General features: G+C 49.8%; 1 protein-coding gene across 1 annotated transcript in view; it reads left to right on the top strand.

The window, feature by feature from the left end:
- The first annotated feature begins 1,596 nt into the window (after positions 1 to 1,596).
- The window catches only part of TSTD1 (thiosulfate sulfurtransferase like domain containing 1), a 61,978-nt gene continuing 35,908 nt past the window's right edge, over positions 1,597 to 27,666 (top strand). Inside the window, exon 1 of the mRNA XM_086945399.1 lies at positions 1,597 to 1,750. Within this exon, the coding sequence (XP_086801525.1) occupies positions 1,612 to 1,750 (139 nt within the window). The 5' untranslated portion in view covers positions 1,597 to 1,611. The remainder of the gene's footprint in view (positions 1,751 to 27,666) is intronic.

Genomic DNA, 27,666 nt, shown 5'->3' with positions numbered 1-27,666 from the left:
CTGCGCAAGTGAAGTGAGTAGTGGGAGTGAGAAGATGATCCTATAGGCACGCACCATTGCATTGTCCAGGGTTCTGGCAACCTGGCCTCTAAGCATCTCACTCCCGTATGAAATTGTTGGTATGAGTTTTGATCACGCTACTTCAAGAAGGGGTGTCAGGGAAGGCCCGGACAGTTTTTTCTTCAGGTTTTTAAGGGTTACTCCCATCACCAACCCTTTCCTTTGTATTGTCTCCTTCTGCGCTGTGAAGGAGCGTTTTTCTTATCGATGATGACCCTTAGATATTTGTATTCCATCATACTTTCGATCCGGGTGTTTCCCTGCAAAATACTTGACCTTGTTGTCAACCAGGGAGATTAGGCGATAGTTAGCTGGAGATGATCTGTCGCCACCCTTGAAGATCAGTGATAGGTCTGGTCCCTGCCACGAGGAGGGCAGGATACATGAACTCCTGATCTGTGTCAAATCCGATGCTAGAGTTTCTGCCCATAGGGCTGGGTTGAGTTTGAACACAGCGGCAGGGATCCCATTGGGGATGCACCAAGAAAAGGCAAATTATGCAACATAAAGTGGCACAGTTTTTGACTGCATTATTTTGTCTTTTATGAAAAATGTGATTATTGTCTGGGCAAAGGTTTCACCATGTTAGTAACAGTTTAACACTCAAACACAGCAGTAGGTAATTGAGAGTTAACCAGATGGCTTTTGCGAGGGGGCTTTCACTATGCAACAACATGCATCGCCGCGTTTTTACTAACTTTTGATTCACTTGCACCAGCAACAATTTTTCTCCTTAAAATCACTGTAAAATGCAGTGGATGAGGTATTATGTGGCAAATGTGGCAAGTTCATAATTATGTGGAAAACTCTATGGCCGCAAAATCACATAATTCACGGTTCGATCGCCCGGCGGCTGCTCAGCTCAGTGCCATGTGACTTTGGGCAATAGCTCACTTAATCTCCCCGACGGCCCCTAGCGCCTTGAAACGCTGAAGGGGTGTGAGATGTTTGTGCTTCACAACTAGGAATTATTAGTATTATTGTCTCTGTATGTGTTTGTGATGTAAACTGCTCCGACACCCTATACTGGCGTGAGAGGCGCTATAAAACAAATGAAATACATGTGAGAGAGGAGCTCATTCAAGAACCCCAAAAAAGATTGTTGAATCCTGGTGCATTGTAAGGTCATCATTTCCTATGCTTATAAAAGAATATAATTGAGTATATAATAAAAAGTGTGTTGGAGAATGCACCATTTTCGCCATTTTCTTGGGGTTGGGGACCCCTACAAACCCCCTTGCAGTGGTCAGGCCCGCTGGCTGCACTCACACACACTATGCACCATATAGGATCTAGTCTGACAAAATCTGCCAGGGCTGCTTTGAGTACCCAGCCGGCTCTGGTCATGAGAGGCCATATGAATCTTTCCCAGTCTAGCAGGAGGAACGTAAATTACACTTCCCAGTTGTTGAGGCTGGCATTGCTCAGGGATCATCGCTAGGTAGCACAGGAGCGGCTTTAAGCAAGTCATGCCCCCTGCCTCTGTAACACGAGCGGACTGCAGCGCCTCTTGCCAGGGGGCAGAATTTGTTGCCGGTGCCTTGTCTTTACATGGATCTTACTTCCTGTTTGCAGGCTGTCATAAAAGGGACCTCCGGGATGCTCCACCTGCGGCGTCTGCTTCAGCCGTTCAGCTCAGTCACAACACAAGGGCGGCTCTGCACGCACGCGACAGACACCATGAGCCAAGGTAAGCCAGGGCGTCCTGTCCGGGCGGGGGCCAAGCGTCACGGGCTGTGCTGGGCACTGTCACTGGGTCTGCACTCTGTGCCAGGGAGTGTGTGCCAATGTCTGTGTTCTGGTGGTCTTGTGCAAAAACTATTTGTACATTTGCAATTTTTCTTTCTGTTTGTATTTCTTCCTTTGGTGACTTTACATCTTGTATAGTTGCAATTTTTTCTGTTTGTATGGTTTATGTAACGCATGTAATCTTAAATCTTTATGTTTTGCTACTGGTTCTTATGTAAAGCGCTCTGACACCTTCGGGTAAAGTTCGCGCTATATAAAATCGCATAGAATAAAATTAAAATAAATAAGAGTTAGATTAGAAAGCAGCGTGAAAGGGAACTTTGTGCTCATGCTGCGTCTGTGATCACCAGGTTTCAAGTAACTCTACACTTGCAGTGCCAGGGTGTAGGCACGCGGCTCAGCTCTGTGCCAAGGGATGTGACAGGCAGTATGCGCTCAGCAGTACCAGCGGGTCATGTGGGCTTTATTACGCCCGATGGCTGGGAACTAGGAGGACTATATGGAAGTGGGCGAGCCCTCAAAAACTCGAGCCAGATGCCTGGCTCGGTCTCGGCTCGAGGTCCTCCAGGCTACTCGAGCCCACAACGAGCCGATCTTTCTCGGGAGTTGATTTTCCTTACTGGCCACATCTGGTAATCCATCATAAGGGCCCGGGCTCAAATCCTGACAAAACTCCCGGTGCTGAAAAATGTACCGTGGTCTGTGTTTTGTGTCTTTGCCAATATCCCGTTATATAAAACAGCCCAAAATAAAACACGGATTCTGCCTGTCACCCACACTCTAAACCTCGTCATCAAATAAACAATTAGAAAGCATTACCCTTCGGGTCACAAAGAGACAACCCTTCTAGTTGTTAAATTGCAGTGTGAAACTGGAAAATCCGAAATAAATCCTAGATGAATCAAACGGTGTGATCATAGGCATATGCTTTATTACCTCCCGTCTGTTCATTATCAGATGTATGTATGTATGTATGTATAGGCATTTATATATCGCACTACTTACCCGGAGGGTCCCAAGGCGCTTCGACCGCTGCGTAACCCTTCCTGGCTTCCCTGAGAGATGGTCCCTTAATGGGTATCTCCAGGGTGAGACCAGGCATCCCCGGCGGTCTGGTAGGGCCGTTAGTGAAGATGAGGCAAGCTAATGCCCAAGACAGCACCTTCAAATACGTACATTTAGGATGGAGCTGAACAATAAACGTCTTGTGTTTAATAGCTTATCATATTGCCCCTTCTATAATAAGAAGTTAGGCAACATCTAAGGCGCGCGTGACAACTGACTTGCCTGTTAGATCGCTTTTAGCATTTTTATTACGGCGGGGACAGTGTTTAAGAACACACTTTTAATAAAGACTTTTTAAATTACCTAATGTGCTGAAAGAAATTCTCGTTAGCAAATTTTGAAGACGCCTTATCATATTGTACGTTATTTTCAAGGCTCGGCTACCGCACAAGCTCTTGGAGCCAGAGCTGACCCTTGGCTCGAGACTCTTGGAACCAGAGCTGACCCTTGGCTCGGCTCGAGACTCTTGGAGCCAGAGCTGACCCTTGGCTCGGCTCGAGACTCTTGGAGCCAGAGCTGACCCTTGGCTCGAGACTCTTGGAGCCAGAGCTGACCCTTGGCTCGAGACTCTTGGAACCAGAGCTGACCCTTGGCTCGGCTCGAGACTCTTGGAGCTAGAGCTGACCCTTGGCTCGGCTCGAGACTCTTGGAGCCAGAGCTGACCCTTGGCTCGGCTCGAGACACTTGGAGCCAGAGCTGACCCTTGGCTCGGCTCGAGACACTTGGAGCCAGAGCTGACCCTTGGCTCGGCTCGAGACTCTTGGAGCCAGAGCTGACCCTTTGGCTCGGCTCGAGACTCTTGGAGCCAGAGCTGACCCTTGGCTCGAGACTTTTGGAGCCAGATGTGACCGTCGGCTCGGCTCGAGACTCTTGGAGCCAGAGCTGACCCTTGGCTCGAGACTCTTGGAACCAGAGCTGACCCTTGGCTCGAGACTCTTGGAACCAGAGCTGACCCTTGGCTCGGCTCGAGACACTTGGAGCCAGAGCTGACCCTTGGCTCGGCTCGAGACTCTTGGAGCCAGAGCTGACCCTTGGCTGGAGACTCTTGGAGCCAGAGCTGACCCTTGGCTTGAGACTCTTGGAGCCAGAGCTGACCCTTGGCTCGAGACTTTTGGAGCCAGATGTGACCGTCGGCTCGGCTCGAGACTCTTGGAGCCAGAGGTTAACTTCGGCTCGGCTGGAGACTCTTGGAGCCAGAGCTGACCCTTGGCTCGACTCGAGACTCTTGGAGCCAGAGGTGACCCGTGGCTCGGCTCTGCTCTTCCTGCTAGTTTGTTGGCGCGCCCACCTATAGGGCTGAATCGCCTTAACTCAGCAGTGCGACAAGACGTCTTTGCTCAGCAGGCAGCGCAGTGTGCCAAATGGTCTGTGTTCAGCTGTGTGACTGGGGTCTGTGGTCACCACACCACTGTTCCAAATGACCTTTGTTTCGCAGTACGGCGGAGGTCTGTGTTCAGCAGTATACCATTACCATATGGTCTGTGTTCAGCCTTGTGCACGATTGTCTATTTTCAGCAATGTGCGGTGGGTCTGTGTTAGCCGTTTGCCATATGTCTGTCTGTGTTCATCCTTGTGCTATATGGCCTCTGTTCAGCAGTGCGTGGCGAACCTGTATTCAGCCGTGCGGGGGTCTGTGTTGAGCCGTGGTCCGTGTTCAGCCATGTGCCATATGGTCTGTGTCAGCAGTGCAGCGGAGGTCTGTGTTCAGCCGTGTGTCATATGGTCTGTGTCAGCAGTGCAGCGGAGGTCTCTGTTAAGCCGTGGTCCGTCTGTGTTCAGCCGTGGTCTGTGTTCAGCCGTGTGTCACATGGCCTGTGTGTCAGCAGTGCAGCGAAGGTCTGTGTTGGGGCCCATCGGGAGACGGGGAGGGGAAGAAACCGACCGGACACAGATGTAGGTGTGATAAAGGCCGCTTTATTGGGAAACAGGTGCATCCTGAAAAACATACCCCAACCTTGGCCTTTGCCGTACAAAACTAGGCCTAACTAATTATGCACGTACCTGACCAGAAACCCCCACCCCCTCCCCTAACAGTTCCCCGCCAACAACATAACATTATTATCAATAAACCAAACTTTTATCACTGTTTGAACATCAGCCCTCAGTACACTCCCTCTCCTCAGCCAGTAAAACTCCTTCCTCCTATCCTACCCCCCCCCCGTTTGACTAGGAAAGCGCCATCGGACATAATCATTGCAGCACCTGCCCCCAGCGACAACACAACCCCAAGCCCTAACACAGAAAGCACCTGCTTCACAACATCCCCCGGACATCCCGCCAAGCTCAAAATCCTGGGACAACACCCCCCCCCCCCCCCCCCCCCCCACATTCCCAGAAACCTGATCTGAGGGAGGGCGGGTGGGACAACGCTAACTAAGCCCACCGGCTGCTGGGTCACTGTCTCCGGAATGGTGCCCAGCGTCTTAAAATGGCCGGTTATAACCCCCCTAGCCCAAAAGGACCTAATCCTACTAGCTTAGCCCAAAACCCAACGTTCCATCCTGTGTCCCTGTCTAACTCTTCCCCCCTCCCCTTCCTCCCGGAGCCCCAAACTTCCCCGGGGGGGAGAGCCTCCCTCCGGTCGGCCACCCCCCGCAAAGCCCATTGGGGCCCATCGGGAGACGGGGAGGGGAAGAAACCGACCGGACACAGATGTAGGTGTGATAAAGGCCGCTTTATTGGGAAACAGGTGCATCCTGAAAAACATACCCCAACCTTGGCCTTTGCCGTACAAAACTAGGCCTAACTAATTATGCACGTACCTGACCAGAAACCCCCACCCCCTCCCCTAACAGTTCCCCGCCAACAACATAACATCATTATCAATAAACCAAACTTTTATTACTGTTTGAACATCAGCCCTCAGTACACTCCCTCTCCTCAGCCAGTAAAACTCCTTCCTCCTATCCTACCCCCCCCCCCTTTGACTAGGAAAGCGCCACTCGAAAGCTCCCCCTAAGGCTTTCGACCCCCCCCTTAGGGCCCCTGCACCTTAGGATACCTGCGCACCCCTATTGCCCAGTCTAACGCCTCCTTCAATTGCACGATATATAGCTCCATCCCATATCTCGACAAATGGACACCATCCTCAAGAAAAAAGTAGACCGCCCCATATTTCAATTCCGGGTGCTCCATCCTTCCCACCCCTTCCTTATCACAAAAGGCCCGCATCTCTCTGTTTATCTTCCTCCTAGTCCTATCTATGGCCCCCGGTCTCTCCGCTCCCCTCCAACACCTCCTGGGTATGAACTCGGACCATATGACATAGCACCCTGCCCATTGCCTCTTGATTTCCAGCAAGTCCCTCCTCATTTGTTTCAGTAGCGCCAGTCCCTTGCACTGCACCAAGTCGTTCTCCCCCAGGTGAATAACCACTACATCTGGGCAGATCCCCCCTCGCACCACATTGTTCAACACCGGCACCAACTCGTGCCAACGCATGCCCCCTTTGCCCCTCCAATGACACCTAAACAAATTCACATCCAGCTCCAGATTGAGATTCCTGCATTTCTCCCACTCAGCCCTCTCCGCTCTTTTGACAAACGAGTGGCCCACCACATATATGGACACTGCTGCCGCCGTAGGCCCCGCCACCGCACCTGTAAAGAGACATATGTAAGCAGCGAGCCCAGCATCCATTTTTTAATCCAACGCTACCCCTCGCAACCTAACATACGACTTATAGCAATCTGATTTCCAGCGCCCCAGCCGTTTGATCTCCTCCTTCCCCCAGCCTTTCCTCGCTGCCTCCGTCGCTGCCCCGATGCGAAAGGAATGCGTTCCAAACGCCCCCGGGTCCTCACCCATAGACCGCAGGGCGTGCCGCAGGACCCACAACAACTGCGCCGCCGTCACACGACCCCCTTCGCTCCTGCCAAAGACCTCCGCCACATCCTGTCCCTTTTCTTCCGCCAGCCGCCTCCCCCACTCCGCCGGGCACACCGACTCGGTCCCCCCGGGGCCCAACAAGACCCACGTACCTTTCCCCCGCTGATCAGTCTTGGACCGCCGAAGCCGTACCGCCACCTCCCGGCCTTCGATCTCCACATCCCCCCACCTCAAACCTGCATTGCCCCTTAAACCCACCAACTCCGACACCCGAAAGGCTCCAAAGTACAGCCACGACATCAACGTGGAAAACCGCACCGTCTCCGCCCGATCCCTGCACACCCGCGGTAAATGGCCCAGCAAGCCTGCCAACATTTCCTCCGTAATCGGCCGCCTCTTTCGCGCTCGAGCTCCTCTCTCCCTTTCCCAACCCTCCAGCAGTCTCCCCCCCAGTTCTCCCGCCGAGGGTGCATACCCCCACCACAGCTTGCCCATGAAGGCCACACCCGCCAGTTTACCCGCGATAGTCACTCTCGCCAAACCTTTGTCCATCAATCCCAGCATGAAGCGCACCACCTGCTCCTCCTGACACCACTTGCCCCGCTGCCTTACCGCTCCAAAACGCAGAAATTCCGTCCAGGCCTGCTCGTAACTCTTCCATGTCGACGCTGCCAGGGATGACCTCACCAACTGAACGACCCGCGCTCTCCCACCAACCACATCTCCTTCGGCACCTCCGTCTTGACCGCCGCTGCCTCCGTGGCTAGCCCATGGAACCTCTGCCACTGAGAACGAGACAAGGCATCAGCAATGTCATTGTCCACTCCCGGCACATGCCTAGCCTGAAACAAGATATCGTGTTCCAAGCACCTCAAGACAAAAACGCGCATCAACTTCAGCACCTGGGGTTCCCTTGCGGACTGCCGGTTAACTACCTGCACCACTGACATATTGTCCACCTCGAACAACACCCGCCTGTGCGCCAACTCTTGTGCCCACACGGTCACAGCCACCACCAGCGGGAACAATTCCAAGAAAGCAATGCTCCTACCCCCTGCCTGCCAATGCTCCGGCCATTGTTCCGCGCACCATCTGCCTGCCCAGTAGATTCCGAAACATCCAACTCCCGCCGCATCCGATGACATCGTCACGTCCCACTCCCAGTCCTCCGGGGGTGCCATGGGCACGCCATTGAAACGCTCCAAACAAGCCAACCACATGCGCAGGTCCTCCTTCGCGCCCGCCGAGATCCGCACATGATGATGCGGCCTCGTCAGACCGGCCAATGCCAAACCCAGCCGCCGACAGAAAGTTCGTCCCGTACGCACCACGCGACAAGCAAAGTTCAAATGCCCCAGCAACACCTGAACCTCCCGCACCAACACTTTCGGCCTGGCCAACATGCTCGTCACCAACTCCACCATAACCGTCCGCTTCTCCTCTGGCAGGCGTGCTTCCATGGCTGCTGAATCGAGCTCAATCCCGAGGAACTACAGCACCGTGCTGGGCCCTTGCGTCTTCTCTGGCGCCAACGGAACCCCCAGGTGACCCATCAGGTCCGTAAAACTGTCCAGACTCCGCTGGCAGTCCGTCGAACCGGGCCGACCCACCAGGGAGAAGTCGTCCAGGTAATGCGTAATCGCCTCAGAGCCTGTGCACCAGGAAAAAGCCCACTGCAAAAAGGAGCTGAATCGTTCAAACAAGGCGCACGACACGGAACATCCCATAGGAAGCGCTCTGTCCACAAAAATCCTGCCCATCAAGCTGAATTCCCAGCAACTGATGGTCCGCCGGGTGAACCGGCAGCAACCGAAAAGCCGACTTCACATCGCATTTCGCCATGAGCGCCCCCGTGCCTGCCGTCGTCACCAAACGCCTCGCGACGTCCACGGACGAGTACGACACGGACGCCAACTCTGCCGATATAAAGTCGTTCACCGATGTGCCCTCCGGCCACGAGAGATGTTGAATCAGTCGGAATTGGCCCTGCTCTTTTTTCGGGACCATTCCAATGGGGGAGATGATCAAGCCCTGCAACGGCGCCTCTGAAAAAGGCCCCGCCATCCTCCCTTCCCTCACTTCCTTAAAGAGCTTCTCCCGGACGATACCTTTGTGTGCGTTCACGGACTTCAGGTTCTCCGCCCACCGAGCGATCCGCGGACCCTCGTACCCCAACCGGAAACCCTCCCTGAAACCCCGACGCAGCACGGATGCATCATCCGCCCGCGGATACGCCTCCAACAACGGTTCTAGCCGATCCAGCCTAACCGGAGTACGAGCCTTTGCCCATGGTACCTGCCCCCCCTCTACCTCCACCCCTCCCTCTGCCGGACCCGGGCGCCGTGTATTGAGACTGCGCCGGGCTTCCCCACGGCCCCCAGCATCGCGCCTCTGGATGTCGTCTCCCACATGCGGAGCACTCGTGTCGGAAACGGCACGCCTGCCGTAAACAGGAATCCCTGTTGAAATCCCAACAGGTTCCGACACCCTGACTACCTCCGGTACCGCCCGCCCCCACCCCTCCCCGGGTGGGGCGGGCCGAAAAGGGGGGCGGCGCCAGTGGTAAACCACTGGCCGTGAAGATGGTGCGGCCAAACTTAGCCCCACTCATCGTCTGCTGGTAGAGGTCGGAGTCCAACTCCCCCCAATTAGCCTCCGGGTCCGACGCCATGCGCGCCTGAAACTCCTCATCATAATGCGACCAAGCATTCCCTCCGTAAGTCACCTGAGCCCGCCGCACTATATCCATATACTTGAACAGCGCGACCGCTCTATCCGGGTACTTCTGACAGTACACGCTGGCATAGATCAGAAAAGCCGCCGACCAATTCTCAATAGTGACAGGCACCTTCGGACGCCTAGCTAATTCCTGTTCCTCCTCCTTCGACCCTTCTTTGGCCATCAACTCCCTGTGAAGCAACCTCAAGATCTCCACGTATTCCCCCCTCCATATCTTTTCCTTAGTTGCCAGCGACAAGTGCGCCCCCAGCGGCTTCGCCACCCCCATGTACGGCAGCTTTTTCACCGGCACGTCACAACTCTCTTTCGCCCCCGCACTAGACGCCCCCGACCCACCGGCCTTCGCCGCGTCCCCCGACCCCGTGCTCCCTGCCGCCGCACCCCCCACCGATTCTGTGCCCGACGCACCGGCCTTCGCCGCGTCCCCCGGTGCCGTACTCCCTGCCGCTGCGCCCCCTACCCCCTCTGTACCCACCCCTGCATCCGCTACGTATCTGCCCTTCACCAAGCGCACCTCCTCACCACCGCCAGCATCTGTCCCCACGGACCTCTGGCCACCACCATCCGCACCCCCACCCTCCTGACCTCCATGAGGCCTGCCCAAGCCACACCCCGACCCCGCATTGGTCTTACCTGGCGTCAAGGCTAGCGTCCTCACCGGATCCCGCCGCCTAACCAGGTCTGTTGGGGGGGCCGTCACTCGCGGCACCACTTGCCGGGGGCATATCTGCAAAACACTGCCAACAACATTACCAGTTTCCCCCCGTCCTCCCGCAGTTCCCCTTCTTCCTCCGACTCCACCTCACGCTCTCCTCCTCCCAGAACCGCTCCTGTTGACATCCTGCTCAAACCTGCCTTGTCTCTACATGCTGCCATCAACATTCCTAAATCTACACTCTCCATACTCCTGTCCGCATTTTGGTGATCCTTATATCCTGCCACATTGCTGCTCCATCCCCGTCCCCCGGCGGCCGGAGTGACCCATCGGGAGGGGGGCGTTGGAGACCCATAACCTTGCCATCTGCTGCCCGTACGCGCCTGGTCCCTCGTGGGAGCGCGACCGCCCGTACTAGGCAGAGCCGGCCCATCCTCTCTGCGGGTTGGAGCCGCATGCTGCTCACCCGAGCCCCTTACCAACTGCTCCTGCCAAGAGAAAAACGGGGAAGTCCAGCATGCCGGGGCAAAAACACCGTCACCACCCCACCCCCCTCTCCCCCCTGCTGCCGAATGACCTCCTCGCCGCGCCGGAAGCCTTTCCTCCCAGCCCCCTTCCCCCCCACCCCCAAGCCCCTGACTCGCCCCCACCCCCCCATCCGCCCCCCCTCGGACCCCAATAATCTCCGCCGCCCCTCGGCCCCCATCCGCGACCTCCCATGGCCCCCCTGAAACCGTACTCTCCCCCGCCGTACCCCCCCCTCCCCCATCCCCATCCCCAATCCCCTCCTCCATCCTCCCGTGACCCCCGAGGCATCCCCTCCGCCCCGCTACCCCCTTCGCCGCTCCCCCTCCCTCTCTGCCCGGGGCCCCACCCCCGACCCTGCGGTGTAACCGGTCTACTGGGCGGCACCACGTCTTCATCTGCTGAGGACCCCAATTCTACCTCAACCGCCCCCCCCTCCCCCTCCCCGCCCCCCACCTCCTCCCCAGAATCCTCAATGAGTAATGGTGATCCCCCCCCCCCCGACTCCCCATGCCCCCCAGCCTCCTCTTCAATCACCATGTTCTCATCTCCCTGCTCCTCTCTCCCCCCCTCTCCACCCCCTCCCACTGACTCCCTCCCAACCGTTTGCACCCCTCCTTCCTGTGCTTCCCCTGCCATCCTCCCGTCACCCCCCACCACCCCCCCCAGCCTGGCATTCGCTTTTCGTGCCTGAACGCTCCCTCGGCCCCCGGCAGAGCCTGCCCCTCCCCCCGCTCCTCCCATAGCCTCCTCATGTATGCCCCCCTACCCCCCCCGGGCCTTCCGCCCCCTGTACAAAAACCAGCGGCGCCTTCTTTCGGCCGCCGCGCCCCTTCGCCGCACCTCCTCCTCGCTTTTGTGCCCCAGCCGCCTTCGGCCCGCCGCCTCGCGCCGCTCCACCCCTTGCTCCCGCCCCCTCCCCCTTCCTCGCACGCGACCTCGGAGGCTCGCACGCCATCACCGCTGCCACGGCGCCATCAGCAGCGCGCCGTGGCGGCCTTACCCTAACGTCGTCATGAAGGAGGTCCGTTCTGCCAGCCTCCCCCAGGAGCCTCAACGCCTCACGCACCCTCGGATCCGCCATGCTCTCGGCCGCCATACCACCAGGTACGCTCTCCACAGCTCCGCCGCCACTCGTAGCTCACCCTGCTCTCCCGCCCGGCACACTCCTGTTATCCCTGTCGCCAACCACCCTCCGCTATCTCCACCACGCTACTACCAACACCGTCGACAATATAACCTAAGGCCTGCCCCTAAGACAACGACAACGCTAACTAAGCCCACCGGCTGCTGGGTCACTGTCTCCGGAATGGTGCCCAGCGTCTTAAAATGGCCGGTTATAACCCCCCTAGCCCAAAAGGACCTAATCCTACTAGCTTAGCCCAAAACCCAACGTTCCATCCTGTGTCCCTGTCTAACTCTTCCCCCCTCCCCTTCCTCCCGGAGCCCCAAACTTCCCCGGGGGGGAGAGCCTCCCTCCGGTCGGCCACCCCCCGCAAAGCCCATTCAGCCGTGGTCTGTGTTCAGCCGTGGTTTGTGCTCAGCCGTGTTTTGTGTTCAACAGTTTCCATGTGGTATGTGTTCGTGGCCCAGATCACCGTCGGCGGTCTGTGTTCCGCAGTTCAGAGGGTCTTTGTAGAGGCTGATTAGAGGGAGCAGCCCCTCGGGGCGTCAGGAGCCCCGTTGGGGCGGCTCTAAGGGACCTTCGTCACTCAGTGTGAAAAGGGGGCTCGGAAGTCGTGTTATCCGTATATCATCTTCCGGGTCCTGCGAACAAAATAACTGTAGCAATACATGCTAAACTCCAGAAGAGGCTGGGCACAAGTTGGGGGTACATGCGGGTGGACGGCGTCCACCCACTTTTTGCACAGGGTGGTCGCCATCCGCCCTGCCAAGAAGTTCGGCACCACTGAAAAAGATGCTGAATTCGTCCGGGTGTACTTTGCAAACACCAGGACACTTTCAGCAGGGCCTGCACAATATCTGCTTTCGATCTGGAGCAACGTACAGGTGGAGAGGGGGCTTTCTTATTTCGGACTCCTGCCGGGCCCATAACACAGGCCGAATTTGACGTGTGATCAGGCCTCCTTTTGATAGTCTCCTGGGTTTCAGATTGCAAAGTGTGACATTTTCATAATTTCAGTGTAATTATGAGTGACATTTCAACGACTGTGAGTGACACTTTCTTGCAAGCAAAATCAAGCAATGAAGACACAGGAAACATTTAAATATCAGAAATTACACCCATTGAGCAATGAAATGGTCTTTAGAATCATGTGTTCAAACACATGTATATAGTTGAGCCAAACGGGCGTGCATCATACCAAATATAAGCCCATGTCCATCTTGTGTGGGGAATAGTGATGAGGTGGACGGGATATCAAAGGACCATGGCACAGTGAAAATCTCAATGTAGAAATTAATGTGAGTGGGCAGGATTTCTTTACATATGAAGAAGGGCTCCTACGACAGAACATGTAAGTAAACATAATGGTGAATGGGTAGTAAGCAACATCATAAATATGCTTTTAAGCTATAGATACATCACTGTAAGAACAGTTTTATGAGTCATTGAGCATAGTACTCTCCAGTAATGTTCTGCATAATTCTTGCCATCTAAGTAAACAGCCAACAAAAAGTAAAGTTATCTCCATACGCCAGTATGATAATGTATCCCTCTTATTTGTACACTTTTTAACTGCAAGTATAAGAAAGCTTTAAAAAAATGTGTTCCAGGGGAGGAGCCACGCCAGCGACCGAGATGGCTGCTTAGGGACCGGCTCCGTCGACCTAACCATCCTGGCCTAACATCCTGGCGCTCATCCTTAGCCCTGACCCCACGCCCTGGTGGGGGAACCGCAGCGACGCCCGCGGGTAGAAATTCGGTCCATTCCCGAGGTCCGGCGGCTGCGAAACGCCGCCAGTGAGATTGCAGCCTACCGCACTGGGAAGCCGGGGCCTCGAGTGGCGGTGTGGCCGCCCGCAAATGAGACCACATTGGCCGCTGTGGGCCGGATGGGGTCGGCCTGACTCAAGACCCACGAGGAAATGCACCTCAATTGCTGCTAAGCCCCGCATTGTTGGAGCATTGGTCCGGCAGCAACATAGGGGCCCGGACACTGTGCTACCTCCGGGATCTGCCCATCTTGTGGTGAATGGGCAACGGTGGAGCTATAAACGAGCCGCGATTGCCCCGGGATATGTGGCGGGGCCCGCAGCGTAAGATCATCAGCTGGGCATTAGCGGAGGGGCACGGTCGCAGTATTGCCCTGATGGCGTCGGCCTGATTTGGCAAGCGTGCCGCAATTGCCCCGCGATACTCATAAGGCCCCACATCACAGAAGCAATTGCCATACAACAGCATTGGGGCGCAGATGTGGAGCTGTCCACGGGACCTGCCCGCCTAACTGTGTGTTCGACCCCCGGTGGTGTGGAAAGAGAGCTGTGATTGCCCCGGGGTTGCGGGCGGGCCCAGCAGCGCAGGATCATCGACTGGGAAATAGCAGAAGGACACAGACGCTGCACTGCTCATTGGGTCTGCCCGATTGTTGGCGGCTGAGAGTCCCCAGTGGGTCCTGGACGTCCTGAGGAACTGCTCGGTGGGTGCTTGTGTTTTGTTGTGCGGCTCGGCCCCCCCCTCGGAGTGCATATAGTGTATGTTGCCAGACTATCGAGCTAACCACAGTGTTTGGCTGGCGAAGAGGCTCTGGCGGTGGCGTCTGACTTCTAATTAAGGCTGCCTCTCCCGGCGTGACACAGTCTAAGAGTAGCGACCTGGATTGGCTACTGGATTGGGCCTAGCAGAGGCGAGCGCTGTGAGATTGGAGGCGGCTCGTCTCCGGATATTGGGGGCTTGCGGAGATACTGCGACCTCAACGACAGACGGAGTACTTGTCATCGGAGGGTGAGAAGGCGGCGAAAGCGGACTCAGATAAATCCATGCCCAAGTCCACTAGTGGGACCAGAAACATCCAATCCAGCAAATTGGATCGCTATACCCTGCCTAAAGGATCTCAAATCAAACTGAAAAGGGGCCCGCGGGGGGAGCCGAGGACACTCCTGCTAGAGAAGAGCCGACGCTGCTGGATCTCATGGCGGCCATTACTGGATTGCAGACATCCTTGGGCCAGAAGATGGAGGCCTTGGATAATAAACTCAATACAGTCACAATTGAGGTGGGGCTGATAAGAGCAGATCTCACAAAAGCAAGTGAGAAAGTCAAATCGCTAGAAGTCAAGACAGTTAGCCTCATAGACGATGTTAACTTGTTGCAACAAGAGGTGCGTGATCTTAGGGCCTCCAGGGTTCTTACCGACCTGAAGCTTGATGATTATGAAGGACGGACAAGACGCAACAACATTCGTATACTGGGAGTTCCGGAGAAGTCAGAGGGTCCAGCGCCAGATCTATTCGTTGAAAATCTCATTCTCAATCATCTCAAACCTAAAGATCTTGGCAACTTCTTTACGGTTGAGCGTGCTCACAGGGTCCCGGGTGGTAGACCTCGACCGGGGGCGAACCCCCGTCCTATGATTGCTAGAGTTCTCAATTTCCGAGACAGAGATGTGATCCTTCAGACCGCTCGCGCCACAGCTCCATTGAGATTCGAAAATGCGACCTTCTTATTCTTCCTGGACTTTACCCAAACCGTGCAAAAGCAACAGGAGGGGTTTTTGGTGGTAAAAAAGCAACTGAGAGACAAGGGTATAAAGAACGCCATGATGTTTCCAGCCCGCCTTCGAGTAGAGCTCAACAGGAAGGCCTGGTTCTTTGACAATCCTGATGTAGCAGCGGACTGGTTGGATAATGCCCAAAGGCCAGGCTCCGAGACTCAAGACCAAGCAGAGGCGGATGAACAATGACTTCGTAACTGCAGGGATGTAATGGGGCCATCATTTGTAGTAAGTGCTGTAGGTTTGAAGGGGGCACGTAATTAGATCCCCTGCCTAGCTGAGTTTAGCAAATTATTTTGGTGAATCAAAGTGCAGGGGTGGCTATGATAAGTCAGGGGAGGAGGGGGGGAGGGGTGGCGGACCTACCAGATGGCCCTCCTCTGTTTTCTACTTTTAGTTAATTATATATTAGATTAGGGGCGGCAGGCACACTGCTAGTTGGGGATGAGCGCTAGCTACATGCAGGGGTGCAGGGTGGGGGGATGGGGGTTCAGAATTTTGAGTTGTTTTGAGTTTCAGGTTCCTTTTTGTTTATACATTTTTCTTTTGCATCTGGTGGCAGTATTGTATTTTGATGATAGTGGTGTGGGGTGAATGTCTCGTACTAGTCAGGGATCGGGGATGAAAGTGTTGAGCTGGAATGTCAATGGGCTGGGCGACAAGATCAAAAGAGGGATGGTGAATCAGTTAATCAGAAGACACTCCCGGAGGCTGCTTTATTACAGGAGACACATCTTGTTGGGAATCGATGTATGGCTCTCCATAGAGGGGGATATAAATTAGTTGCGCATGCTGGATTTACATCCGGGTCTAGGGGGGTTGGTGTCCTTCTTAAAAATTCCTTCCCATTCGATTTGCGGGCTACATGGTCAGACCAGAGAGGCAGATATGTTGGTATCTCGGGGAAGCTGGGGGGTAAGATGGTCACCTTCTTGTCCATATATGTGCCACCTGGCCTTCAGTCCGACACCTTTAAAGATCTGAGCTCTATTTTTCTAACCTTGCCCCTGGGTCTTCTGGTATTGGGGGGAGATTTTAATGCCGTACTGGATGGCGGGGTGGATAGATTCCCGCTGCATCCTCATGCGACTGCACAGAGGTGGCTTCCTGACTTTCTCGAATCACTGGGATTGGTAGATAGCTGGAAAGTGCACAACCCGACTCAGAGATGCTTCACTCATGTGTCCGCCGCACACAATAGCATGTCTAGACTAGACTACATACTGGTTCCAGCAGCCACGGCACATATGATTAGAGAAGCAAGATATCTGGGGAGGGGTGTTTCGGATCATTCCCCGATGTGGTTGCAGGTCGATATTGGGCAGTCGGTGGTTGGTAGAATAGCCCCAATCAATGCATGGCACTTGAAGGACCCGGCCACAAAGAAAGAGGTATTCCAAATCTCAGAACATTATTTTCTGGAGAATTTGGGTACAGTCGATTCTGCACAGTCCCTGTGGGAGGCATATAAAGTGGTACTAAGAGGTGCGGTCCACTCCCTGATTGCAGGTACAAAAAAAAGGCACACCAGGCAGATGTGGTCAGAGTAGAGGCGGAAGTCGTCGACTTAGAGGAAAAAGTGGCCGATGCGCGTCTCCCTGAGCTGCCTCATCTGTTGAAACTGAAGCAAGACTAATACAAAGGCCTCTCTAGGGAAAGGGCCATCTCGCATAATAACGACATGCAGAGCCGGGTGTACGAACACTGGGATAAAGCTGGTAGGCTGATCGCTTGGTTGGAAAGTGGAGAGCGTGCCTCTCATCTGGTGCCTGAGCTAGAGGGGTCGGGATCTGATAACATAACGGACCCGCAGGCGGTGGCAGACGCATTCTCAGAGTATTATAAAGATGTATACGTCTCAGCCAATAGTTTCACAGAGATCGAAAATAGTGAAATGATAAGAGACATAGCCATGCCGAGTCTCTCAGAAGAGCATAGGGAATACTTAGATTAATCTATTACAGAGGATGAAATTACGCAAGCAATTAGCAGCATAAAATCCGGGAAGGCGACTGGTCCTAAGGGATTGCCTATAGAACTATACAAACTAAATGCCCATAAAAGTGCTTCACATATTCGTGCCATGTTTCTGGAAAGCAGAAACTCAGGGCAACTCCCTTATGATCAACGGGTGGCAAATATAGTAGTCATTCATAAAGCAGGCAGAGCCCATCTCACTTCTCAATGCTGAGCCCAAGATGTTGCCGAAGTTGCTCGCCACCAGGTTGGTTAAAGTCTTCACAACCCTTATACACCCTGACCAATCTGGCTTCATGCCACGTCGTAATACAGCTTTAAACTTGCGGAGACTTCATGGGATTTTGGGTGGCTCCACTAAGATACTGGAACCGGCGGTCTTGGTGTCTCTGGATGCTATCATGGCATTTGATCGGGTCGAATGGGCTTATTTATTTGCGGTTTTGACCAAGCTGGGCTTTGGCTCGAAATTTATTGGATGGGTTTGATTGTTGTATGCCGCTCCCTTGGCTAGAGTGATCGTAAATAATTGTAAATCGGTCGACTTCGCCCTTGGGAGGGGCACGAGGCAGGGATGTCCGCTGTCCCCACTTCTTTTCGCACTGGCGCTGGAACCGCTGGGTGCCTGGGTCCGATAGGACCGATCAATACAGGGATACGATGGACATTGGAATGGGAGGATAAAATATCGCTCTATGCGGACGATATCCTGTTATATCTCACTAACCCCAGCGCATTCCTGAGCAACTTCTTATATGTCCTGATGATATTTGGTAGATACACTGGGTTTTCCATAAATTGGACGAAATCAGTATTGTTCGTTATATCAGGTGATCCCCCTGTGGTCCTGCAGACATGCCCTATAAAGATCGAACCGGTGGGATTCAAATATCTTGGCATATACATAACACTTGATCCCAAAGCGAGATATGCTAATAATTTGGAGCCCCCTTGAACCGGCTTGGAAGAGATGTCGAACGTTGGAGGGCCCTCCTTCTGTCTTTGCTTGGAAGAGCGGTGTTGTTCAAGATGATGGCTTTGCCTCGGTTCCTATACGTACTCCAAAATACTATGGACCCAGTGCCTGTCACCTATTTCAGTGAAATTGAGACACTCCAATGGCAGCTTCTTTGGGACGGTAGGGCCCGTATAGCATTTGTTAAACTGACTCTTCCTTGGTATGATGGGGGTATCTGCCTCCCGGATTTGAAGAAATATTATTGGGCTGCTCATCTTGCGGCAGTGAATCATGTAATTTATGGCCCCCCGGGGGACCCTGGCTTCGCCATGGACCGTGGGCAGGCTCCGGGCGGAGATATTGTTAGAGCATTATATGCCAGACCGGTAAGATTCGCACTGTCGCGGCCAACAGCACATGCGGTGCACGTCTGGCATGCGGCTGCTAGAGGTTTGAGCTAGGAAGGGAAGCTGACGATGGCAACCCCCTGTTTAATTCAGAGAAGCTTGGGAGCCTGTGGAGGACCAAAGGATTTGACAAATGGGACCTCATGGAATTAGTCAGATCAAGGACGTATGGGGGAAGGGCTGTGTGCAGACGTTTGAATCTCTTCAAAAACAATATAGACTGCATGATAATAAACACTTCCGCTATTGGCAGATTAGACATGCCCTCCTAACTCATATACCCCTGGGTACAGAACTACCGGAGGCCTCCCCCCTTGAGGATAGAGTGCTTGACGATTATCTCCCAGAAAAAAACATATCCATGATTTATAAGAAACCAATCAATAATATGGAAGACCCACTTGGGAGCAACAGGAAAGCATGGGAGGCGGATGGATTGGAACTGGATGATGAAGATTGGGTGGAGGTGGTTTCCTCCCCCAAGGTGGTCGCAAATCAGATGAGGTTCGATTGGTACAACTTAAAATCTTACATAGAACATACGTCACAGGGCCTAGTCTGGTACGCATGGGGAGAGTGGCGAGCGGAGACTGTAGGAGGGGATGTTGTGAATTGGGCACTTTCATGCATATTCTATGGCATTGTATAGAGATGCAATCGTATTGGCTGAAAATACATGATGTGATTAAAGATGTGCTGGGGGAGGTGATGCGACCGGAGGCCCGCAGATGTATATTGAACACATGGGAACCCACTGATTTGAATGGATACCAGAAACAGTGGGTGACTCTGGCATATATGGTGGCGAAGCGTAACATTGCTCAATTATGGGGAGCCAGCCAGTCACCCCAGCCTACCAAGTGGTCCCAGGATTTAGACTGGTGCATGTTTAGAGAAAGGGCGGTATATGTGGCCAGGGGCTGTCCGGAGAAGTCGGGGAAGATTTGGGGGGCTTGGAATACTTACCGTGGCAACTTGTGTACACCCCCTGTGAGACAGCTAGATGTTGCGGCGCTGGAGTCCCTGTGATCCCTGGGAAAAATGTATTGTACTATATTTGTGATTTGTACGATTGACAGTTCTAACCTTGCAACGTGGCTACTACTTGCTCACCTGATGCTTTTATGTATTGTATTGTTTGTTTATTCAATAAAAAGATATTTAAAAAATAAAATGTGTTCGAGCTGCATTAATCATCAATAACTGATAAAGTAAAGAAAGACAGAAAAGCCATGATAAAAATAAATTAAGATGTTTCATACTGACCCGATTCAGGTGGGAAACTCGATTATGTAAAGCCAAAAAAATTTCTCCCACCTGAAATGTGGAAACCGTAGTCTCTGCCTCAAATTACAACACACCAGGTATTGATGCAGCCCACTGCTACTATGATAAGCATACTGACATGGAACCCAATTCATCCTGTACATGAAAATAGCTCTCATTATGTGTATATTTTGCCACAGAAACAAACACCAATTGAGGAAGTACTGATATACACACTGTCACTTACAAGTGTCAACTCCAGGATGTGACCCCGTGGAGTTGGTTTAAAGGTGTTTGGTGTGCTGTAGAAGACACCCCAGAAGACTGTTGCACCACCGCTGCACTGCTGTAAATCAATCGGTCGACCTGGAACCGGACCTTCATTTTCAAAGGGGTTGAGACCCGAGAAGGGGGGGCGGCAAATGTGCATGACTCCTGGGTCAGGGAGGAGCTGCTAGGCAGGCGCTTCAGAAACACCCTGGTCGGGGACTCACACTGCAACAAGGCTGGTAGGTGCTAATCATGTCACGAGTGAGCCCCCCCTGTGGAAATCTTCCTTAGACTTCGGTTTCAGGCTGCTGCTGTCCTCACACAGTGGTGGTCAGTCTGGCTCTCCGTGACCCGTCCACTGCACTAATCCATCGGCCGGCTCGGAAATTTTAACTGAATGCGGCAGCAGCCTTGATTATAATGGCCTACCGGAGACTGTGGCCGAGCGTCATGTGCGAGCAACAGAGCTTCCCCATGATTTCGACGGCCTTCTTGTAGAATAAACTCCCCGCTCTTTACAGCCAGCAGGACGTGACATAACCCTGCTGCGCCCTTGATAGTATCTGTTAGGCACCAGCCCGAATACGCTAGGAAGGCGGACTCAGCGGCGCACGGTGCCGAGGGTGATACATAGTAGCAGAGAGCCAGGGGCTGGCAGGCCATTGCTTAGCTGGGATCACTGCCTCAAGACCACGGGAGCAGCGCGCCGGCACAGGCAGACTCCAGGCAGTGCCTGCAGCCAGCTGACACAAGCAAGTTTGCAGCCATCAGTGAGTGTGCACCTAAGGCTGCCACTATGCATTATGCGTGACAATGCATTTCAGTGCGGTGAAGGGGAGCACCACACTGAAATGCGTGAACGTCACACATGATGCGTGATACTTGGCAGGACTGGAAGTAAATGCAGCAAAGGGGAAACAAAGGCTCACACCTAGTCAGTACTTCACACATACTTGAGAGGTAGCTTTTCACTTTGTTCAGGCTCTGTTTAGGAGATCTGCATGCACTGTAAGAACATCAGATGTGTTGATCTTTTTTACACAAAATAAATAGCATTTGTATAGTGCTTATTACCCCTGAGGTGGAGTTGTAATGATTTAAATATCACAATTTTTTCTTGTAAAGCACAATAGCTAGAGGAAGCTTTACGCTAACAAAAGGCAACGTTGGTTTATGTGAAGCTTACAAAAGTGTGAATCTTCTGCCTTAATCAGGAGGGTTTGCAAGTCTACTCGAAATGTGGTCGAATGTATTCATGATAAACCTGCTAAACATATATGTGAGGGCTTAAGATCTGATGCCCATTCCTGTGTTGTCACGCGCCTCAAGCACCGCAATGTCACGCCCCGTGATGCCACATGCATACTGATTAATTAGGTTAGTCCCCCCATTTCTTTTTTTAGATCTCGCCTGATCCAGCGCATGTTGGCGATATATATATGTATATATATGTATATATATATATATATATATATATATATATATATATATATATATATATATATATATATATCCAACCAACTCCAGTTTATGCAAATAAATTTACACTGGTGCCGCGGCCTCTGTTAAACGCTTTTTATTAAATTTTGCAACGGGTGCCCAACGCGTTTCGCTGTTTCAATCACAGCTTGTTCACAGGTAGAGTTTTGCCGATACAGTGTTACATTTGAAGTGATAGAGACTAGAAAGCCGACAGCAAATAGTGTTACATATTGCAATATGATGCAGGTTATGTCTATTTATTAATTTTGAAGCCCACTGGGGCAGTACTCAAAACAAATCATGTTTATTTATTTTTTCCTTGAAGCAGGCGCAACAATGCAAAGTGAAGCGATGACCACTGGGGTAAAACACTGTTTATAAATATCATTTGCACTGGTATTTCTTAACATCTAAATGTCTCATTATAATTACATTTTAGTTAAAATTCACAGAACTTCATTGTTTAAGATTGCTTAAAGATTAACATTGGAGTCTTTTCACTGTTTCTATTGATTGAAGGTGGAACTAGTCTCTATCACTTTAAATGTAACACTGTATCGGCAAAACTCTACCCGTGAACAAGCTGTGATTGAAACAGCGAAACGCGTTGGGCACCCATTGCAAAATTTAATAAAAAGCGTTTAACAGAGTCCGCGGCACCAGTGTGGATTTATTTGCATAAACTGGAGTTGGTTGGATATTCGGGAGTGTCGTCCCTGCCGCGTTGCCCGCCGCCATTGAGGCTCGTCGTTTGCCGAAACTTAGTGTTGGGATACATATATATATATATATATATATATATATATATCTATATATATATATATATATATATATATATATACCAAGTTTGCCTGCAAAGGAAGGAGCCCGCAAGCAAGGTGAAATCACGGCTTTTTATTCCTGTTGGGAGCAACAGTGAAATGGATGCAAATTTCCAGCAGCAGCATCAAAGTCCAGCCTGACGCGTTTCGTAGCCTTACTTCATCAGAGGCTTGGGCTTGTACTCGGAGGCAAGCGTTTTTTTATCAGGCAGCAACATACTTCCCGCCTCAGTGGGCGTTGCCAAACAGATGGCCTTTTGGTCTTGGTAGTCACCTGTCTTACTCGAGTGAGTAGCCTGCCCCCAAGCACCTAAATAATGTCACAATAAAACCCGAGTGGGGTGTGCTGTTATGCTTCTCAAATCAAAGCTGTCCATAATCTGCCAACAAGTGCCCATTTGCTTCCATACCAGTGGCGTTTTTAGGCGTCTCCATGGGGGGCCAGCCAGCCCCAGGGCCTCCTTCCGCGGCTCAGGCTCACCGCTCAAACATAAACACCAAGTTTGCCTGCAAAGGAAGGAGCCCACAAGCAAGGTGAAATCACGGCTTTTTATTCCTGTTGGGAGCAACAGTGAAATGGATGCAAATTTCCAGCAGCAGCATCAAAGTCCAGCCTGACGCATTTCGTAGTCTTACTTCATCAGAGGCTTGGGCTTGTACTCGGAGGCAAGCGTTTTTTATCAGGCAGCAACATACTTCCCGCCTCAGTGGGCGTTGCCAAACAGATGGCCTTTTGGTCTTGGTATATATATATATATATATATATATATATATATATATATATATATATATATATATATATATATATATATATATATATATATATATATACACGAAAGGCAACTCCTTCTGGATCCCCACGACCCGTGAAAGGTGGCGTGCACGTCGGCGGAGTGAAGCCGAGCGTGCTTTACAGACTTTGTTGTGCAAGGAATATATTATATATATATATATATATATATATATATATATATATATATATATATATATGAATCAGCTCCTTACAGTTCCGCTTAGCGCGCCACGCCAGCAACGAAGGAGACGGACCAGCCAGGTACAGCAAGATGGTAAGTTTATTTCACAGAGAACATGTATATATATACCAGGCGCGCAACACCCATTGGGCTCACGGGGCTTCAGCCCCCCCCCCCCCCCCCCGTCGTGTGTGTCAGCCCGGGTTGACACAGCTTCGTGGGCTGGCGACCGTCTAATTGCAGCCGCACCCGAGTACTTAACAGGTCTTTAAAAGACCATTTACTTGTAAATTAGGCTTTTGTTGTTTTGTCACCCCTTCTTACAGTCACTCTGTCTATGGTTGGAAGAATTAGCCCCCCCCCCCCGAAGTTTTTTTCAGCCCCCCCGAAATTTGGCTCTAGTTGCCCGCCTGATATATACACACATACACCTGTAAAGTAAACATTAAAAAAATTAGAATATAAATTAAAATATTAATATATGTATTTTTTTTAACCATTTTACACTACATTTAGTGCAACAGTAGGAAAAGTGTTGGCTAGCGGAGGGTAAAAAATTGCTATTCCCACTACCAGCAAGTGCAACAGTAGGAAAAGTGTTAGATAGCAGAGGGGAATAATTTACTATTCCCTCTCCAATTAGTGCAACATTAGGGAAAGTGTTGGATAGCGGAGTATAAAAAATTACTATTCCCACTCCAGCGAGTGCAACAGTAGGGAAAGTGTTGGATAGCATAGGGTAAAATTTACTATTACCACTCCAGTGAGTGCAACAGTAGGGAAAGTGTTGGATAGCCTAGGGGTATAAATTACTATTCCCACTCCTGCGAATGCAACAGTAGGGAAAGTGTTGGATAGAAAAGGGGTAAAAATTACTATTTCCACAGAACAAAATTCAAATTTAAAAACAAACACAATATCAACTACAATACAAAATATAATAGAAAAACTAAAACAAAACATATATACAAATTAACAAAACATGGAAAATATTATAATGTTGCAAAAATCTAAAATGACATAAAAATATATATATTTTTAAATTTACCAAAAAAAGTACAAATAAAGATTTTGTATTAGAAATTAATTTGAATAATACAAATAAAAATTACATAAATGTAATATTAATTTCCTACCCTGTAACACCACACATCTAAATTTAACAAAAAAGTACACCTCCATAATTAACACAATTAATTATCAAACAAATATAATTTTTTTTAAAACACATTAAAAAATGTAAACATTAATATACTAACCAAAGGTTACAGCTATTGCACCTAAATCCCCAAAGAAAATAAAAAGTAAACTATTACCAAAAATATTTATCAATTAATAAATTAATATTCATGATCAACTAATGGTTAATTAACGTAAACAAAATTATTTCCCACCCTCTACCCCAATAAACATCAAAACACACACCTACAAATATTTACACAATTTCCATAACTAATTTTACAATAATAAATTAATATCAATTAACAACAAACCATTAACTAATTAAAAAAAATACTTCCCACCATTAACCACTATAAACCCCACAACTCACATATCAAAATGATTACACAATTGGCATACTTAAATTGTAATTAATTAATTGGGATTAATTAACAAATAATTAATTATAAATAAATAACCTCCCATATTTCCCTATAAATGCCACCACCAATTTCATAAAACATGACACAATTAACATAAATAATTAACAATTAATTAATTAATAACCATTAACAAGCAACATATAAATACATATTAATACATTTATTCACACAATTAACACTATAAAATAAAATAAATTAAATATTCTATCAAAAATATTAATAAATGTATTAAAATTAAATTACTTCCTACCCTATTCCCCTATCAACCCACAACCCGTCCTAAAAAAAGAAACAATGAACATAATTACCAATTCATTAATAATAATTAACAACCAATGACTAAATAATTATTAATTAATTAATTCCCACAGTTAACACTATAAAATATTAATTAATAAAAAATAATAATAAATTAATTATATTACTTCCCACCCTATTCCCCTATAAACCACAACCCGCTCCTAAAACAATGACACAATTAACATATTTACCAATTAATTAATCAATACAAATTAACAGCAAATTATTAATTAACTAATAATAAATTAATCCCAATAATTAACGCTATAAAATCGAAAATAAATAAATACTAATATATAAAAAAATAATATTCAATTTATTATAATTAAATTACTTCCCACCCTATTCCCCTATAATCCCACAACCCACTACGTAACTAAAACGCAAAAATTAATTAAAATAAAATTAATAACTTCAAGAAATGTAACACATATATTAAAACACAAATACAATACTTAGACAAAAAATAGAGCACATACATTTAAAATACATGCTAAAATACATAACACTAACTTAAAAAAATGATATTTTTTACAACTATATTTTTGCAAACGATCTTAATGACTTCGATATTTTAGAAAACAATATTTCCTACCTTAAACTCAATGTTCTTAATCACAATATTCTTGCAGTTGATATTTATGTATCTCGATATTTTGCACTCCATATTAGTGCAGGTCAACATTTCCAACTCGAATATGTGATAGTGATGTACATTAAAAACAATCCTTCTCATCTTTAGAAAAGCATTACCTGACCTCTTAGCCTTTCCAATGCTTGGCGATTATAAACAGCAGCCGCAAGCCACTAAAGCTTAAGTCTGACCAATGGGGAGGGTGGAACGTAGGAGCATGTGCCTACGTTATGACTCGCTGGTTAGGGAATAAGAGGGAAGGAGGAAGAAAGCACGTGCACTCCCATGGAGTGTTGAAAGCAAAAGAAACAAGTAGTTCCTTGAATGTAAGCAGTAGAAGGATACACGTCATTGGACCCAGAGGGTGGTAAAGCGACCATGGAACGGACAAAGACAAGAAGAGGCAGGCAAGTTAACAAATAAGAAGAGAGGAAATGAGTGACAGAGGTCAACCAATGGTAAGCAGTGGACGGCATGAAAGCCCACAGGAATTTCCAGTTAGGCCTAAAACTACATAAACAGGTATGATCCTACTCTAGAAGTCTCTATTTTTGTACTAATGTTAAATATTATAATGTGTCGGCCAGATTTAACCCCTTCGATGCTGATGACGAGCTCAGCTCGTCATCAGCCACGGGGGGCGTGTGCGGATGACGAGCTGAGCTCGTCATCTAACGCGGCTTTTCGAAAAAAGCCGCGTAGCGCAAAAATATGCGCCGCAGCGATGAGGTTAAGCATTTAAGTGCATCTGTAGTGTAGAGGAGAGCAACTAGGAGGGCAGGCGTCTCTGAAAAGCAGGCTTTAGTAGTGTGAAGATAAATCTGCTGAGCGTTCCTGAGAGTGGAATCCGCTGTTGAAAAGGCCCTGCTTGCTTCTTTGCGTTACAGTAGTCGAGAATGCAAAATAGCATATGCAGGATAAGCCCTGCACGCAGTGGTAAAACACCATAGTTTGTTGGGAAGGACCTGAAATCCTTTTGAGTTCATCCTTTGGGCGTAGACCTTCAACAATACTGGATATTCAAGACGCAACAAGTCAGAGTAGCTAGATGTGGTGAAATGTGGTCGCTCACTCTACCTCCAGGCCTATCTGAGCCACAGCTCTCCAGACCAGCTGGAGTCACAGATTCAGGTAGGCGGTGCTAATGCCGTGATAGTTATGGCGGCACTCACTCAAATGAGTTTTTAAAAGTGTATTTTAAAAGAGAAGTGAAATTTATCTGGTGAATGCTTTATTATAGCTCTTCCTTGACTGACTTGGGGCTTACCTTCATCTACCGTTTCACCGCATAAGGCATTTGACTCACTTTTGCTCACTACCCGGCACCATTAAATGACACAAATGGCTGCTCTGTATGGCTTTGGGTTCAGAGAATTGTTGATTGACCTATATGCCCTTAATAGCGGATGGCTTGCTGGGTCCTGATGAAGGCCTTAGCTGAAACACATGAACCTTACCATATTCATGGTAAACCTGGTCTTCTTCAGGACAGGTTGCATCATAACAGAGCCAAAAATGAAAACAATGTAAATGTACATCACTGTACTTTGTGGGGCATCTCTTAGAAAACCCTAGCGTAGAATAGAGAAGGCTTTGTTTTCCTGGAGAATTGCAGATACTTCGTCACAGAATGTTGCTTACTGCTTCATTATAGGTAGGACTCCCGGTTTTATGGTATT

Source organism: Lissotriton vulgaris, chromosome 12 (assembly GCF_964263255.1).
Source record: "Lissotriton vulgaris chromosome 12, aLisVul1.2, whole genome shotgun sequence".
Classification (NCBI taxonomy): Eukaryota; Metazoa; Chordata; class Amphibia; order Caudata; family Salamandridae; genus Lissotriton; species Lissotriton vulgaris.
Note: the sequence above shows the minus strand (reverse complement) of the source record. Positions and strands in the feature narration are given on the sequence as shown.